At 44.2% G+C, this 19,447-nt stretch overlaps 1 protein-coding gene across 2 annotated transcripts in view; it reads left to right on the plus strand.

Moving 5' to 3' along the window:
* cadm1b (cell adhesion molecule 1b) overlaps positions 1-19,447 on the plus strand; it is a 178,117-nt gene that overhangs the window by 122,993 nt on the left and 35,677 nt on the right. For both annotated transcript variants that reach the window (XM_021588090.3, XM_021588089.3), the window contains 3 exons: positions 4,729-4,875; positions 12,844-12,996; positions 19,172-19,309. In XM_021588090.3, the coding sequence (XP_021443765.1) occupies positions 4,729-4,875; positions 12,844-12,996; positions 19,172-19,309 (438 nt within the window). The remainder of the gene's footprint in view (positions 1-4,728; positions 4,876-12,843; positions 12,997-19,171; positions 19,310-19,447) is intronic.

Here is a 19,447-nt window from a genome sequence, read left to right on the forward strand (position 1 = left end):
ATTGGCTACTGTCATTATGTTTACTATATGTGCATTATATTGTTGTCTACATGTATTTTTCTTTTGGGTGACACATGACTAGTATGTACAAAGTGACTATGGTAGCCTACACTAAACCGAAGGTGAACATTCTGTATTGTGAAAGCCCATGTCTAACACTACTACTACTAGGCTAGAAGCTCCCCTTGTCTCTCTATCACACTTAGGAAGACACATCAAGCACAAAGAGCCTCTAACCTGCCAGTACAGTGGAACATGAGATTGAGCAGTCCCCAACATTGATCTGCAGTGAACATGGCACAATCTGCATAAGATAATAGAGTACAGGCGAGATGCTTTTCTCTGTACATCTCTATTCAGTCAAAGCCTTGTCAAAGCAGCATCAGACATCTGACATCACACCAGAAACATGATGAAACTTGAGTGAGAGATTGTTTTCAGAGATAAAAGAGATTACATTAGAAGGCCTAAAACATTAGAAATCCTGCTACGATGCAGAGAAGCCTTGAAACAGTGAAGGTCTAATAATGTCCAATGATATTATGGCTTTTTACTCACAGATGTCCTTGAAAGAGCTTCCCTTCTTAGTGAGCAGGGCTTAATTACTGAGCTGGAGATGTATGTATCTCAAGGGGCAGAGAATAGGAGCGTGAGAAAGAGAGCCATTTTCAGTCATTCTTAATGCGGTCGGCTAGATAGCTAGGTCCGGCCGGCCAGATACACTACATACCAAAAGTATGTAGACACTTGCTCGTTGTACATCTCATTCCTAAATCATGGGAATTTATGGAATTGGTCCCACCGTAGCTGCTAAAAAGCCTCCACTCTTCTGGGAAGGCATACCACTAGATGTTGAAACATTGCTGCGGGGTCTTGCTTGCATTCAGCCACAAGAGTATTAGTGAGGTCGGGCACTGAGGCTGGGAGATTAGACCTGGCTCACAGTCAGCATTACAATTCATCCCAAAGGTGTTCGATGGGGTTGAGGCCAGTCAAGTTCTTCCACACCGATCTCGACACACCATTTCTTTATGGACCTCGCTTTGTGCACGGGGACATTGTCATGCTGAAACAGGAAAGAGTCTTCCCCCAAACTGTTGCCACAAAGTTGGAAGCACAGAATCATCTGGAATGTCATTGTATTCTGTAGCATTAAGATTTCCCTTCACTGGAACTAAGGGGCCTAGCCTGAACCATGAAAAACAGCCCCAGACCATTATTCCTCCTCCACCAAACTTTACAGTTGGCACTATGCATTGTGGCAGATAGCGTTCTCCTAGCATCCCCCAAACCCAGATTAGTCTGTCGGACTGCTAGATGGTGAAGTGTGATTCATCACTCCAGAGAATGCGTTTCCACTGCTCCAGAGTCTAATGGCGGCGAGCTTTACACTACTCTAGTCGATGTTTGGCATTGCACATGGTGATCTTAGGCTTGTGTGCAGCTGGTCGGTCATGGAAACCGATTTCATGAATCTCCCGATGAACAGTTCTTGTGCTGACGTTGCTGCCAAAGACAGTTTGGAACTCAGTAGTGTTGCAACTGAGGGCAGAAGAATGTTACGCGCTACGCGCTTCAGCACCCGGTTGTCCCATTCTGTGCGTTTGTGTGGCCTGTCACTTCGCGGCTGAGTCATTGTTGCTCCTAGAGGTTTCCACTTCACAATAACAGCACTTACAGTTGACCGGGGTAGCTCTAGCGGGGCAGAAATTTAACGAACTGTCTTGTTGGAAAGGTGGCCTCCTATGACGGTGCCACGTTGAAAGCCAATGAGCTTTTCAGTAAGTCCATTATACTGTCAATGTTTGTCTATGGAGATTGCATGGCTGTGTGCTCGATTTTATAAACCTGTTAGCAACGGGGGTGTCTGAAATAGCCAAATCCACTCATTTGAAGAGGTGTCCACATACTTTTGTATATATTGTGTAGGTTCGGCCAGATAGTTCTGTTCGGCCGACTGGCCAGATAGCGTTCAGCCGGCCAGATATCTAGGTAGTTCCGGCCGGTCAGATAGGTCCGGCCAGCCGGCCAGATAGCTTGGTCCGGCTGGCCAGCGAGATAGGTAGCTCCGCCCAGCCAGATGGCTAATTGCAGGGCCTTCAAAGGTCTATGAACTTAACCTAGCTATCTGGCCGGCCCGCACCTAGCTATCTCTGGCTGAAAAGATAGCTTGGTCCGACCGGCCTGTCAGATAAGTAGCTCCGGCTGGATACCTGGTTCTTCTTTGAAAAGGACAGGGCCGCTCCAGACATCGGTGACTCAGTGGAGAGGAATCAGGGGCCTGGCGCTGTCCTGCTTTCCACTGCCCCTTTCATGTCTTTTGATGAAAAAATTCAAAGAGAGAGAAGTTCAAAGAAAAAAGGAATTGGAATCAAAAGGTGCCTTTTCTTAACATCTGGGAAGGAATGAAGAGAGGAACTTCATTTCTCCCAACTTCTGAAAGTTAGCGTCAGGGTTTCTTCTCGGTGTCTTGCATTATGAGCTGCTTGTTGATGAGGCCCATGTCAGACCGCTGATGTAACATCCCAGCGTTGAGTTCACAGACCTTTGAAGGCCCTGTAATTAATTATCTTTGACTGTGTCATTCAGTGTGTTCTGATAGAGGAACAGGAGGGCGGCCATGTGTGGCAATACAGCAGCGTCGCACTCCAAGACAGCTGCTGGAAGGAGTGTGAATTTATCAACCAGTCATCTGCGCCCTGCCTTGTCTCAGCCCACCTCTCTCTCTCTCTCTCTCTCCCGCCACCAGGAATTAATGACTGCCTCTCCTCATTTGTACCCAATCATGACCAGGATGCTGAGGCAATTGAAAATGTTTACTAGAATTGCAAAAACCCCTCCATGTTTCGTAAAGTGGCCTGTTTTCCCTTTGATGGGATCACTAATCACAGCGCCGTTATTTATGTGTGTTTTGAATTGGAGATGAGCCAGGGATATTGGACAGGACCCAACCCTGCTAAGGGCTGCTGAAACCTTATGGATATTTCCACTAGCAGTCATGTTCCAGAATAACCTAGCTTTGAGGCTCCTTCATCTTGCTGTTTTGACTGCCAGCTATATTACTTTGACAAAACTGAAATCAAAACAGACTTCAAAACATACTGTGGGCTCCTCTGCTGGGGTAGGCCTACTTACTATAAGTATGTCAGAGCTGCCTTTCAGGTTTCAGTCAGACACCCTCAAATGAATTACACACTTCCATATTCCAACATCGGAGCACACTTAATAAACATGAATTTGTTTGTGTTATAAGGAGTTAATTATCAACCAAGTATTTTGCTATGCTCTCGAAGTCCACTATACATTCACACTTCAGAGGTAGTTGAAAACAGAGGCTTTTCTAATGATAAAACAGATGGATTCCTCAAACATCACAGATACTCAATTAAGACAGTTTAAAAACAGCACACTTCAATTAAAACAAGTCTTTCCTTACGATAAGATAACACTCAAATACCTCAAGATACTACCTATTTAGTACAGAATGTACTGTACTCTGCTCAATATCTGCTCAATATCAATGTCCATTTTCAGTCATCACTTGATGAACCAATATCTGGGATGTGGAATGAAATGGAAAGTTCATTGCTACATACAGGTCTGAGGTGTATTTCTCCACAGGAGGTTCATTTCTTGCTGCTCGCTGCATTCTCTTAGCTCATTTGAATCCTGTTAGTTTGGCTGTCTACTCCCATTATCACTATCTGAAAAGGCAGGTGCTTTTTTCCACTTTGTAAATGTCAGCCCGGTTTGGAGGTGTCTGACAACTCAGGCATGCAAATGTGCTATGGATGTTTCTTCGGGCTATTGCTGGGAGTCTTGTTCCTCTCCTGGTGCTAATCCAAGGCGTTTAAAAGCATTCTCCATTCTTCTTTTTATGCCTTTTGGCTCCTGCCGGATAAATATAGCACAAGGTGACTTTTGATTTACCCCCTCTCTCACCTGGAAGGCAGAAAACAAACATTTTTTCTTTGTCAAACCCAAATGGATGCTTGGTTTCAGGCTTTAATGATGAGGGCAGAGTTCTGTGAAAATAATGACCAGGTAGGCAGCCACAGGTGTGGATATACTCAGTCAGCGGCTGACTCAGTGGCTGACAAGGCTGTGATTCCTAAGAGATGGAGACTAAAGCCCTGTGCTCAGAGACTCAGATGGAGAGCTATAATTCAGCTCTGTCTGTCTGTCTGTCTGTCTGTCTGTCTCTCTCTCTCTCTCTCTCTCTCTCTCTCTTTCTCTCTCTCTCTCTCTATCTCTCTCTTGGCTTCCCTCTCTCTCTTCCACCTTCCCTCTCTTCCCTACCTCTCTCTCTCTTTCTCTCTCTCTCTCTCCCTCCATTTTTCTCTGTGTGTGAGAGGTAGTGCTTACAACCCATCTGGCAGAGAGTCACTGGACCCACTCTGAGCTGAGAGATCAATAACGCCAACCAGTGCACTGGGCCCTTCTATTGTATTAGGAGGATTAGGAATGTGACTGCAAGTACAGTCAACATACGCCTATAGCGGTCAGGCTGTGTTCACATCTCTGTGGGTGTGATGTAGTATTATGGTGTTCAATGTCGTGGTCTGTTATGGTACCTATGCTGTTACATGTTTTTGTGTGTCTCAATCCCAAAATAATCAACACTAGACAATAATACATTTAAAAAACACTACGAAATAAAAGCAGAATGGCAGTAATTCTAGAACTTTCATGGATTTCACTCCTCCTCTTGTCCATCTGTCTGTCCAGTTGAAGGTCAAAACCTGGGGACTGATAATGTATCAGTGATTGAGGGGGAGATGGCGACCATCAGCTGCAGGGTGAAGAACAATGATGACTCAGTCATCCAGCTCCTCAACCCCAACAGGCAGACCATCTACTTCAGAGACGTCAGACGTAAGTGCTTCTCATAGAGTTCTTATTAAATTACTAGATGGGTTATGTCATAAACCCTCAAAGTTCCATAATGGGGTGTAAATGGTAGCCATCTTAGTCAGTGAGAAACCCAAAACCAGTTTATTTGGAATTAATTGCAGTAGAGGCATAGGTGATGCAAACTTCTAATTTAATTTGAAAAACGGAAGTATTCCTTTAAAACTGTCTTGCTAGCTAATTAACACAAATGCATTCCAGAGTTCTAAGTTCTAATTCTATGGTGCTGCTTCACTGGACACTCTACCATTATACGGACTATCTCATTAGACACGTTCTCAACAGAGGACATACAGGTTATCTCACTCATGAACCATATCTCAGGGACTCATTTCAAGTACCATACAGAGCCTCTTCTAGTAAAAGGAATCACTCTTTAAGGTTTTGGCAGTTTAAGGCAACTCATCAGATATGATGCTATTGGTGATGGCATCATATTTCAAGGGCTAGATTATAATACTGATATACAGTTGAAGTTTACGTACACTTAGGTTGGAGTCATTACAACATGTTTTTCAACCACTCCACAAATATCTTGTTAACAAACTATAGTTTTGGCAAGTCGGTTAGGACATCTACTTTGTGCATGACACAAGTAATTTTTCCAACATTGTTTACAGACACATTATTTCACTTATAATTCACTGTATCACAATTCCAGTGAGTCAGAAGTTTACATGCACTAAGTTGACTGTGCCTTTAAACAGCTTGGAAAATTCCATAAAATGATGTCATGGATTTAGAAGCTTCTGATAGGCTAATTGACATCATGTGGATGTATTTCAAGGCCTGTATTTCAAGGCCTATCTCCAAACCCAGTGCCTCTTTGCTTGACATCATGGGAAAATCAAAAGAAATCAGCCAAGACCTCAGAAAATAAATTGTAGACCTCCACAAGTCTGGTTCATCCTTCGGAGCAATTTCCAAACGCCTGAAGGTACCACGTTCATCTGTACAAACAATAGTATGCAAGTATTAACACCATGGGACCACACGGCCATCATTCCGCTCAGGAAGGAGACGCGTTCTGTCTCCTAGAGATGAACGTACTTTGGTGTGATAAGTGCAAATCAATCCCAGAACAACAGCAAAGGACCTTGTGAAGATGCTTGAGGAAACAGGTACAAAAGTATCTATACCCACAGTAAACTAGTCCTATATCGACACAACCTGAAAGGCTGCTCAGCAAGGAAAAAGCCACTACTCCAAAACCGCCATAAAAATTCAGACTACGGTTTGCAACTGCACATGGGGACAAAGATCGTACTTTTTGGAGAAATGTCCTCTGATCTGATGAAACAAAAATAGAACTGCTTGGCCATAATGACCATCGTTATGTTTGGATGAAAAAAGGGGAGGCTTGCAAGCTAAAGCACTCCATTCCAACCGTGAAGCACGGGGGTGGTAGCATCATGTTGTGGGGGTGCTTTGCTGCAGGAGGGACTGATGCACTTCCAAAATAGATGGCATCATGAGGGGTGAAAATTATGTTGCTTCAATATATCCACATCTCCAGACATCAGTCAGGAAGTTAAAGCTCTGTCGCGAATGGGTCTTCCAAATGGACAATGACACCAAGCATACTTCCAAAGTTTTGGCAAAATGGCTTAAGGACAACAAAGTCAAGGTATTGGAGTGGCCATCACAATGCCCTGACCTCAATCGTATGGAAAATATGTGGGCAGAACTGAAAAAGTGTGTGCGAGCAAGGAGGCCTACAAACCTGACTCAGTTACACCAGCTCTGTCAGGAGGAATGGGCCAAAGTTCACCCAACTTATTGTGGGAAGCTTGTTGAAGGCTACCCAAAACGTTTGACCAAAGTTAAAGAATTTAAAGGCAATGCTACCAAATACTAATTGAGTGTATGTAAACTTATAACCCACTGGGAATGTGATGAACGAAATATAAGCTTAAATAAATAATTCTCTCTACTATTATTCTGACATTTCACATTCTTACAATAAAGTGGTGATCCTAATTGACCTAAAACAGGGAATTTGTACTCGGATTAAATGTCAGGGAATTGTGAGAAACTGAGTTTAAATGTATTTGGCTAAATTGTATGTAAACCTCCGACAACTGTATATGGGATGCTTTCTGTCCTTGACTTTATGGTCCATTGAGTTGATTTATTACTAGTTTTTATTCAAGCAATTTCCAGATAATCTCTTAGATTAAGAATCTAAAGAGAATCTAAGATTAGGACAATGTTTATGCATGAGCATATGGCTTCCTCTGGGTTCAACCTGAGTTTGCTTAAGTTTTGCTTGTTTGTGTCTTGGATTGGAGCCAGTCTTCAAGGTGATATGAGAAACATTCTTCTTGTTTTCATATTTCATCACAATCCAAAATGCTGAGTAGGATCCAGATTGGTGTTCTAATTTCTCACTGTATGGCAGAAAGTTATGGAAGGCTGAGTGTACATCTCGGTCATGATTGTCTTGCTAATGTAATTGATGTGTTTTACTGTCGTAAAGGAGAGGTTCATATAAAGATAACACAATGACACTTGTGACAGCCTTGAACGCAACACAAATAGAAGGATGTGTGTTCTACCAAATAATTTTTTTAAAGAGCTCCTCCTGTAACATTATCACACTGGTCTCACATTTTTTCGGTATTTTCTCTATTTAGTCTCATATTCCACACAACCTCTTGAACAGTTCGCCCTTTGAACAGTTCACTTATCACATTTCAAAACCAACTCACACTGGCAGCAAGGAAAATGGCTGAAGTGCGATAGTCAAGTGTTATTACAGAAGCAGTCGGGTATCAGTAAATTGGCTGGAGTTAGTATCAGAAAAGAGTCAGAGCTCTGATCATGTCTAACTGCTGCTCCTGGTTGAACCTTACCCCTGCAGACGGAGCCTGGTAAGTCCCAGGGCAGCAGATCTATTCTGGGCTGGGCTCCCAGAAGGCTGTGTTCTGTGGGGACCCCCCTCTGACTGGTGGCATTGTTACCTGTCACCAGGGCCTCTTTCTACAGAGTCATTCCTTTGTGTATGAGGAGGAAAACAACTGTGACACAGTCACACAGGGAAAACAACAGACACAAACACAGATACAGACACTTACACAAAACACTCTACCAGGAAAATAATACTGAACATTTACCGTAGGGCTACACATCCCCCAACAAATTGCAAACACACTAGCTTTCCTTCTCTGCTTCTTTTGGTTTATATACCATAGAAGTGCTCAACAGAGCTATCAAATCTACTTACAGTCAACCACTTGGGAAGTTACAGTTCCAGCAATACTAACACAGTAACACTGTCCTTGAACCTGACGCTAGAGACCCAATATCAAGTTTTTTTCTGCTTTATATACTTGGTCCAGCGCGCCAATGCTTAGGGATTGAGGAAACAAACCACTAACTAGTCATTTTTAAAGGGGAAGTAATAACGAGAAGGCACTTAACGGAGCAAAATACTTATTTGTGACCAACTATCAATTCATGTTGGTGTCATCCTCAACCTTTATAGGTCACATACAGTACATTACACCTCCAGCTGATGTAGAGGGTAAGGATTCAACATTACTTATTGATTGTATGATTTTATTTTCCCTCTGTTTTACAGTGCAACCCTGATGTTGGCTACAGCCTAATTATCATCTCAACACACTGGAGTAATAACTTGTCAATAAACAAGCTGCTTCATGTCAACTAAATTCACTGGTTCTTGGAATGAGCCGTTTTTCTTTCCTAGCAGGGCCTTTGGCTCTCAAAGCAATAACAAGGCTCATTGCTGTCCTTTGAGGAGAGACTTCCAAAGAGTCCTCAAATTATGAGACAAGATTGGGAATGAGGTCTCGTATAGGAAGATGCTCAAAGGCCTCTGTAATGATCAATGTGTTGCCTGACATGTAGCTCTGACAGGAACGAACACCCATGTTTTAAAGATAGGCTGAATAGATTGAGTTCTTTAGCTCTGCGCTTATAGAAGACCTGATAAGGAATGGGTAGGTCAAAACATCATTACAGTCTCCATGGAACCATCTGGGGGTATTTATGTAGAACAGTGTTCAAGTGGGGGGTTAACTGAAATGGAAAATCCTCTGAGAATATAGCTAAATGTAAGATGTAGGATGTTAATGTAACGGTTTTCTTCGTGAGAAGGAGAGTCGGACCAAAATGCAGCGTGTAGATTGCGATCCATGTTTTAATGAACAAACATAAAACACGAATCAATACAAACACTACAAAATAAAGAACGTGATGAACGTAACAAAAACCTAAACAGCCCTATCTGGTGAAAACACATAGACAGGAACAATCACCCACAAACACACAGTGAAACCCAGGCTACCTAAATATGGTTCCCAATCAGAGACAATGACGAACACCTGCCTCTGACTGAGAACCATATCAGGCTGAACATAGAAATAGACAAACAAGACATGAAACATAGAATGCCCACTCAGATCACACCCTGACCAATCAAAACATAGAAAATACAAAGTAAACTATGGTCAGGGCGTGACAGTACCCCCCCCCCAAGGTGCGGACTCCGGCCGCAAAACCTGAACCTATAGGGGAGGGTCTGGGTGGGCATCTGTCCGCGGTGGCGGCTCTGGCGCTGGACGTGGACCCCACTCCATGACAGTTTTAATCCCCCTCCTAAACGTCCCTAAATAGGTTACCCACCACAATGATAACATGGGACAGAGGGACAGCTCGGGACAGAGGTAACTCGGGACAGATGGGTAGCTCAGCACTGAGAGGAAGCTCAGCACTGAGAAGAAGCTCAGCACTGAGAGGAAGCCCAGGCAGGTAGTAGAAACTACCAGAACCTGGCTGGCTGGCGGTTTCAGCAGATCCTGGTCGACTAGCAGATCTGGGAGAATCTGGTCGACTGGCGGATCTGGGAGAATCTGGTCGACTGGCGGATCTGGGAGAATCTGGTCGACTGGCGGATCTGGGAGAATCTGGTCGACTGGCGGATCTGGGAGAATCTGGTCGACTGGCGGATCTGGGAGAATCTGGTCGACTGGCGGATCTGGGAGAGTCTGGACGACTGGCAGATCTGGAAGAGTCTGGACGACTGGCAGATCTGGAAGAGTCTGGTCGACTGGCAGATCTGGAAGAGTCTGGTCGACTGGCAGATCTGGAAGAGTCTGGTCGACTGGCAGATCTGGAAGAGTCTGGTCGACTGGCAGATCTGGAAGAGTCTGGTCGACTGGCAGATCTGGAAGAGTCTGGACGACTGGCAGATCTGGAAGAGTCTGGTCGACTGGCAGATCTGGAAGAGTCTGGTTGACTGACAGCTCTGGCTGCTCCGTGCTGACTGGCTGCTCCATGCTGACTGGCAGCTCTGGCTGCTCCATGCTGACTGGCTGCTCCATGCTGACTGGCAGCTCTGGCTGCTCCATGCTGACTGGCTGCTCTGGCTGCTCCATGCTGACTGGCTGCTCCGGCTGCTCCATGCTGACTGACTGCTCCATGCTGACTGGCGGCCCTGGCTGCTCCATGCTGACTGGCGGCCCTGGCTGCTCCATGCTGACTGGCGGCCCTGGCTGCTCCATGCTGACTGGCGGCCCTGGCTGCTCCATGCTGACTGGCGGCTCTGGCTGCTCCATGCTAACTGGCAGCTCTGGCGGCTCCTTGCAGACTGGCAGCTCTGGCGGATCCTTGCAGACTGGCAGCTTTGGCGGCATCCTGCAGAAAGGCAGCTCTGGCGGCTCCTTGCAGACTGGCAGCTCTATGCAGACTGGCAGCTCCTTGCAGACTGGCAGCTCCTTGCAGACTGGCAGCTTCTTGCAGACTGGCAGCTCCTTGCAGACTGGCTGCTCCTTGCAGACTGGCCGCTCCATGCAGACTGGCAGCTCCATGCAGACTGGCAGCTCCTTACAGACTGGCAGCTCCTTGCAAACTGGCAGCTCCTTGCAAACTGGCAGCTCCTTGCAAACTGGCAGCTCCTTGCAAACTGGCAGCTCCTTGCAAACTGGCAGTTCCGAACAGGCGGGAGACTCCGGCAGCGCTGTAGAGGCGGAAAGCTCTGACAGCGCTAAACAGGCGGGAGACTCCGACAGCGCTGAAGAGGAGGGAGGCTCTGGCAGCGCTGGACAGGCGAGGCGCACTGTAGGCCTGATGCGTGGTGCTGGCACTGGTGGTACTGGGCCGAGGACACGCACAGGAAGCCTGGTGCGGGGAGCTGCTACCGGAGGGCTGGGGTGTGGAGGTGGTACTGGAAAAACCGGACCGTGCAGGCGCACTGGAGCTCTTGAGCACCGAGCCTGCCCAACCTTACCTGGTTGAATGCTCACGGTCGCCCTGCCAGTGCGGCGAGGTGGAATAGCCCGCACTGGGCTATGCAGGCAAACCGGAGACACCGAGCGCAAGGCTGGTGCCATGTAAGCCGGCCCAAGGAGACGCACTGGGGACCAGCTGCGTAGAGCCGGCTTCATGGCATTAGGCTCGACGCTCAATCTAGCCCGGCCGACACGCGGAGCTGGAATATACCGCACCGGGCTATGCACCCGCACTGGAGACACCGTGCGCACCACTGCATAACACGGTGCCTGTCCGGTCTCTCTAGCCTCCCGGTAAGCACAGGGAGTCTGCCCAGGTCTCCTACCTGGCGTAGCCATACTCCCTGTTAGCCCCCCCCCCCAAGACATTTTTGGGGCTGCCTCTCGGGCTTCCTTGCCAGCCGTGTTCCCTCATATCGCCGGCTCCTCTCTCCGGCTGCCTCTGCTCTCCTAAGTGCCTCCACCTGTTCCCATGGGAGGCGATCTCTTCCAGCCAGTATCTCCTCCCAAGTGTAACAGCCCTTGCCATCTAAAACGTCCTCCCATGTCCATTCCTCTTTACGCTGCTGTTGCTGCCTGTTGACACGCTGCTTGGTCCGTTGGTGGTGGGTGATTCTGTAACGGTTTTCTTCGTGAGAAGGAGAGTCGGACCAAAATGCAGCGTGTAGATTGCGATCCATGTTTTAATGAACAAACATAAAACACGAATCAATACAAACACTACAAAATAAAGAACGTGATGAACGTAACAAAAACCTAAACAGCCCTATCTGGTGAAAACACATAGACAGGAACAATCACCCACAAACACACAGTGAAACCCAGGCTACCTAAATATGGTTCCCAATCAGAGACAATGACGAACACCTGCCTCTGACTGAGAACCATATCAGGCTGAACATAGAAATAGACAAACAAGACATGAAACATAGAATGCCCACTCAGATCACACCCTGACCAATCAAAACATAGAAAATACAAAGTAAACTATGGTCAGGGCGTGACAGTTAAGCTAGGTTGCCACACTCAAAGCTAACTCGACTAACACTACTCTTCTATGGCAACCAGTCCGAACTACAGATTTTAGTTCAAAACAGCTACTTTTGTATTTAGTATGGACCTCTAGTTCTTGCTATCCCAGAACTGTGATTTAATTGATTATGTATGTTACAGTACTTTTCCTTTTCCAGAATATGTGAGGTCGATTCGTTCATTCGTGACCAACAGCAGATCATTTTGACTTCCCATCTTGTTAGAGTCTTCATGAGCACTTCTCCTATTTTCCTGCCCTGGGAGTGCTCTGTAGACTGGAGAGATGAAATTGTTAATAAATCAACTTTTATGAATCATTCTGAAACTCAATTTTCTTTTTAGGACCTGGGTTGTAATGCTGAGGCTTTTTACCATTTAGGAGGCTTTTTTCAGCATAACTACTAGCTATATGAATACAGACCAAATAATTGTACTGTACTATTTCAATATTTCTCTCTGCTCTCTCTGTTTGTTCTCTCTCTCTCTCTCTCTCTCGCTCTCTGTTTCTTGCTCTGCTGCTTTCTCTCTACTTCTCTCTCTTTCTGTTTCTCTCTCTCACACACATACCACACACTCACACATACACAAACACACACGTGTGTATCTCCCCATCCTGACTGTCTGTCTGGTGTCTGTATCTCCTCAGCCCTGAAGGACAGCCGGTTCCAGCTGGTGAATTTCTCCGACAACGAGCTGCGGGTGTCTCTGTCCAACGTGTCACTGTCAGATGAGGGACGCTATGTGTGCCAGCTCTACACAGACCCTCCTCAGGAGGCCTACGCAGACATCACTGTGCTGGGTAGGTTTTACACACACTTGCCTAAACTCACATGCATGAATGTACACCTGCATGTATACACAAATAACGTACACACACAAGTGACTATGTACGTACACAAAATATTATATATGCACATTACATAGTGCCATATCGGTGGAGGATGAAGGGGAGGACCATCCTTCTCAGTTAATTTCATTTATTATTATTTTATGTGAAACATTAAAAAAGTTATCCTTTTTAGATAAAACTATACTAAATATATTCACGTGTCACCAAATAATTGATTAAAACGCACTGTTTTGCAATGAAGGTCTACAGTAGCTTCAGAAGCACTCTGTAGGGTAGCACCATGGTGTAGCCAGAGGACAGCCAGCTTATGTCCTCCTCTGGTACATTGACTTCAATACAAAAACTAGGAGGCTCATGGTTTTCACCCCTTTCCATAGACTTTCACAGTAATTATGACAACTTCCAGAGGACGTCCTCCAACCTATCAGAGCTCTTGCAGCATGAACTGACATGTTGTCCACCCAATCAAAGGATCAGAGAATGAATCTAGTACTGAAAGCATAAGCTACAGCTAGATAGCACTGCATTGCATACAATGTGGTGAGTAGTTGACTCAAAGAGAGAGAAAGACAATAGCTGAACAGCATTTTATAAATTAATTTTTCCAAAATGAATGTGAAGCGAGAGAGAGAGAGAGAGAGAGAGAGAGAGAGCTAGCTATATCTATATAACCCATTTTTAATAGCAATAAGGCACCTCTGGGGTTTGTGATATATGGCCAATATACCACGGCTGAGGGCTGTGTCCAGGCACTCCGCGTTGCATCATGCATAAGAACAGCCCTTAGCCGTGGTATGTTGGCCATATACCACACCCCCTCGGGCCTTATTGCTTAAGTATGTACTGTATATGTATTTTTTTCAACTTTCACTTACTTAGCTAGCGAATGCAGCTAGCTAGTTTAGCCTACTTAAGCCTCTAGTGACACCCCATCCCGCATGTGGGAGCGTAATCATCGCCTGACACTAATTAGCATAACGCAACGGACATAAATATTCCTAGAAAATATTCCTATTCATGAAAATCACAAATGAAATATATTGAGACACAGTTTAGCCTTTTGTTAATCACCCTGTCATCTCAGATTTTCTAAATATGCTTTACAGCCCAAGCTAGACAAGCATTTGTGTAAGTTTATCGATAGCCTAGCATAGCATTTTGTCCAGCTAGCAGCAGGTAACTTGGTCACGGAAATCAGAAAAGCAATCAAATTAAATTGTTTACCTTTGATGAGCTTCGGATGTTTTCACTCACGAGACTCCCAGTTAGATAGCAAATGTTCCTTTTTTCCAAAAATATTATTTTTGTAGGCGAAATAGCTCCAGTTGTTCTTCACGTTTGGCTGAGAAATCGCCCGGAAATTGCATTCACGAAAACGGCAAAGAATATTCCAAATTAGCTCCATAATATCGACAGAAACATGGCAAACGTTGTTTATAATCAATCCTCAAGGTGTTTTTCAAATATCTATTCGATAATATATCCATCGGGACAATTTGTTTTTTCAGTAGGACCGATTGGAGTAATGGCTACCTCTGTATTTTACGCAAGAATCTCTCTGGGACCACTTGCGCAATGTAGCCGCTTACAGTTATTATTCAACATAAATGCGTAAAACTACTTCACAATGCTGTAGACACCTTCGGGAATACGGAGAAAGCATAATCTGGTTGATAGCCCATTCATTGCTCAATAGGGACGCATTGGAACGCAGCGCTTTCAAAACATGAGGCACTTCCGGATTAGATTTTTCTCAGGCTTTCACCTGCAACATCAGTTCTGTTATACTCACAGACAATATTTTTACAGTTTTGGAAACTTTAGAGTGTTTTCTATCCTAAGCTGTCAATTATATGCATATTCTAGCATCTTGTCCTGGGAAAATATCCAAAAATGAAAATACTGCCCCCTAGTCACAACAGGTTTTAAACACCCGGTTCACGAGAGAGGAATTCAATGTTAGCAAGCTGACTATGGCTATCCAACACTGGAACTCTTCCATATCAAGGTAAGTGCTAAACTGTTTGCTGTACTGCATGATGGTAGCAGGTTTACTAATAGTTATTTCTAGTACACTACCGTTCAAAAGTTTGGGGTCACTTAGAAATGTTCTTGTTTTTGAAAGAAAAGCACATTTTTTTCCATTAAAATAACATCAAATTTATCAGGAATACAGTGTAGACATTGTTAATGTTGTAAATGACTATTGTAGCTGGAAACGGCAGATCCTATATGGAATATAGGCATACAGAGGGCTGATATCAGCACCCATCACTCCTGTGTTCCAATGGCACGTTTTGTTAGCTAATCCAAGTTTATTATTTTAAAAGGCTAATTGATCATTAGAAAATCATTTTGCAATTATGTTAGCACAGCTGAAAACTGTTGTTCTGATAAAAAAATCTATAAAACTGGCTTTCATTAGACATGTTGAGTATCTGGAGCGTCAGCATTTGTGGGTTAGATTACAGGCTCAAAATGGCCAGAAACAAATAACTTTCTTCTGAAACTCGTCAGTCTATTCTTGTTCTGAGAAATGAAGGCTATTCCATGCGAGAAATTGCCAAGAAACTGAAGATCTCGTACAGCGCTGTGTACTACTCCCTTAACAGAACAGAGCAAACTGTCTCTAACCAGAATAGAAAGAGGAGTGGGAGGCCAAGTACATTAGCAAGAGGACAAGTACATTAGAGTGTCTAGTTTGAGAAACAGACACCTCACAAGTCCTTAACTGGCAGCTTGTCATGCTGAAACAGGAAAAGGCCTTCCCCAAACTGGTGCCTCAAAGTTGGAAGCACAGAATCGTCTAGAATGTCATTGTATGCTAATATTTCCCTTCATTGGAACTAAGGGGCCTTGAAATGAAAAACAGCTCCAGACCATTATTCCTCCTCCACCAAACGTTACAGTTGGCACTAGCATTCGGGCAGGTAGCGTTCTCCTGGCATCCGCCAAATCTAGATGCGCTCATCGGACTGCCAAATGGTGAAGCGTCATTCATCACTCCAGAGAGCGCATTTTCACTGCTCCAGAGTCCAATGGCGGCGAGCTTTAAACCACTCTAGCTGATGCTTGGCATTGCGCATGGTGATCTTAGGCTTGTGTGCGTCTACTCAGCCATGGAAACCAATTTCATGAAGCTCCCGACGAACAGTTATTGTGCTGACGTTGCTTCCAGAGGCAGTTTGGAACGCGGTAGTGAGTGTTGCAACCGAGGACAGACGATTTTTACACATCTACCACTTGTGTGGCCTACCACTTCGCGGCTGAGCCGTTGTTGCTCCTAGACATTTCCACTTCACTATAACAGCACTTACAGAGAGCTCTAGCAGGGCAGAAATTTGACTTTTTGGAAAGGTGGCATCTTATGACGGTGCCAAGTTGAAAGTCACTGAGCTCTTCAGTTACGCCATTCTACTGCCAATGTTTGTCTATGGAGATTGCATGACTGTGTGCTCGATTTTAAACACCTGTCAGCAATGGGTGTGGCCGAAATAGCCAAATCCACTCATTTGAAGGGGTGTCTACATACTTTCGTATATATTGTGTGTGGCTGCTGGTTCTGTGTTTGCATGTGATCAGGGGTGTACTGATTCGTTCGATTCTGCTGAAAAACGTTTCTTGAACGGACTCAAGTGGAACGAAGAGGATAAACATACCTGCATTTGTCCAATAGAAACTCTTGTTTGCAGCTGTTGGACTAATGATTACAACCTACAGTAGATCAACTAGATGAAGGCAAGAGTGTGCAAGGCGGTATTGAGTATGTTACTGTCTGTCACCTTGATTACTCTAATTTCTCTCAAAATGTGCACCTATGTTGTAAACTTTCATTCATGGGTTAGGTTGTAGCAACCTCATGATGGGTACAGGGAACATTTGAGCATCATGTAGTAGTCTAAACCTATCGATGTTACAATGAGCTGGGTGAATGGAATATGAATTACAGTCATCTGATATGCTGTAATAGAAAGAGGGCCATGCTCATTAAAAAAAATGATCGTCCTCCCTCATCTTAAACAGCACCAACCACCACTGTGCCATATTCATAAGTTAGACATTGCGTTCTACCACACTCTCACACATCCTATATAAACTGTGAATATACAATTGTTTTAATTTATGTATTTTCTTGATTCATCTTGTTATATTGAGGCCCACTGTAACAAAATGTCAGCCAATTAGGCTCTTACAGTGCTCAATAGCATGGTAATGAATAGGAACAGATGCTGCTATGGATAACAGAATAGATCTATCTCAGACTGGCTTGTTTTTGGCAGCTGTGTTGACTTCTGACTGTTGACTGTGTGAATCCTACTGAATGTTAACTTGGCTGCTCTAAATAGTTCCCTATTGAGAGTCAGCTGTGACAAACAGTGGAGCTATGGCGTGAAATTACACTAACGCTAGAGCTGTATTATACATGCAGACATCCTGGGGGATTGAAAATGAATTAAGTACACTTCAAAGTAATTACTCTAGTTTTAGAAATTAAATCTAGAAGCAAAAAGTGTGAACTAACAGTGATATTTAATAGCTCTTGAAACAACATATATTTTTGAGTTTTCTCCAAGCGTCTCAGGCAGGCAGTTTCTCTATGTGAAAGACAGTGGAGGTTCTTGTACTTCAATGAGAAATGTAGATCAAGGTTGGATATGCTTAGCTTGTGTTCATTGGTCATGCTAATATATATGTTTTGTTTCCGTCCTGGGAACAGGACATTATAGCCTATAGCATAGTGGAACAGGACATTATAGCCTATAGCATAGTGGAACAGGACATTATAGCCTATAGCATAGTGGAACAGGACATTATAGCCTATAGCATAGTGGAACAGGACATTATAGCCTATATCATAGTGGAACAGGACATTATAGCCTATAGCATAGTGGAACAGGACATTATAGCCTATAGCATAGTGGAACAGGACATTATAGCCTATAGCATAGTGGAACAGGACATTATAGCCTATAGCATAGTGGAACAGGACATTATAGCCTATAGCATAGTGGAACAGGACATTATATCCTATAGCATAGTGGAACAGGACATTATAGCCTATAGCATAGTGGAACAGGACATTATAGCCTATAGCATAGTGGAACAGGACATTATAGCCTATAGCATAGTGGAACAGGACATTATAGCCTATAGCATAGTGGAACAGGACATCATAGCCTATATCATAGTGGAACAGGACATTATAGCCTATAGCATAGTGGAACAGGACATTATAGCCTATAGCATAGTGGAACAGGACATTATAGCCTATAGCATAGCGGAACAGGACATTATAGCCTATAGCATAGTGGAACAGGACATTATAGCCTATAGCATAGTGGAACAGGACATTATAGACTATATCATAGTGGAACAGGACATTATAGCCTATAGCATAGTGGAACAGGACATTATAGCCTATAGCATAGTGGAACAGGACATTATAGCCTATAGCATAGTGGAACAGGACATTATAGCCTATAGCATAGTGGAACAGGACATTATAGACTATATCATAGTGGAACAGGACATTATAGCCTATAGCATAGTGGAACAGGACATTATAGCCTATAGCATAGTGGAACAGGACATTATAGCCTATAGCATAGTGGAACAGGACATTATAGCCTATATCATAGTGGAACAGGACATTATAGCCTATATCATAGTGGAACAGGACATTATAGCCTATAGCATAGTGGAACAGGACATTATAGCCTATAGCATAGTGGAACAGGACATTATAGCCTATAGCATAGTGGAACAGGACATTATAGCCTATAGCATAGTGGAACAGGACATTATAGCCTATAGCATAGTGGAACAGGACATTATAGCCTATAGCATAGTGGAACAGGACATTATAGCCTATATCATAGTGGAACAGGACATTATAGCCTATAGCATAGTGGAACAGGACATTATAGCCTATAGCATAGTGGAACAGGACATTATGTGTTGATGTGCGTGCAAGTGAGGGAGAGGGCATGCATGTTTGTGTGTGCATTCCTTTGTGCATACATATGTGTGTGTGTTTGTGTGTACATGTGTACATGTGTGCTTCTGTATATATGTGTGTCCGTCTGTACATATATATCTGAAGCTCTTGATGTGTGTCTGTCAGTCCCACCAGGCAGTCCAATCATGGATTCCCAAGAGGATGTGGTCAGTGAGGGGAACGAGACAGAGCTCACCTGTACAGCCATGGGCAGCAAGCCTGCCGCCTCCATCAGATGGATGAAAGGAGAGCAGGAGCTGACAGGTCAGAGGAATATCAGCCTCCTCCACTTTCCCTCAGATATCATTCAGATATAACACCAGCCAGGCAGCTTTAACTCTCCACAGCATCGTACTGGAAACTGCAGACTACAAAGGCTCCTTTTACATTCAGGACTTGGTT

Source organism: Oncorhynchus mykiss, chromosome 27 (genome assembly GCF_057628025.1).
Source record: "Oncorhynchus mykiss isolate SJ-2025 chromosome 27, ASM5762802v1, whole genome shotgun sequence".
Lineage (NCBI taxonomy): Eukaryota > Metazoa > Chordata > Actinopteri > Salmoniformes > Salmonidae > Oncorhynchus > Oncorhynchus mykiss.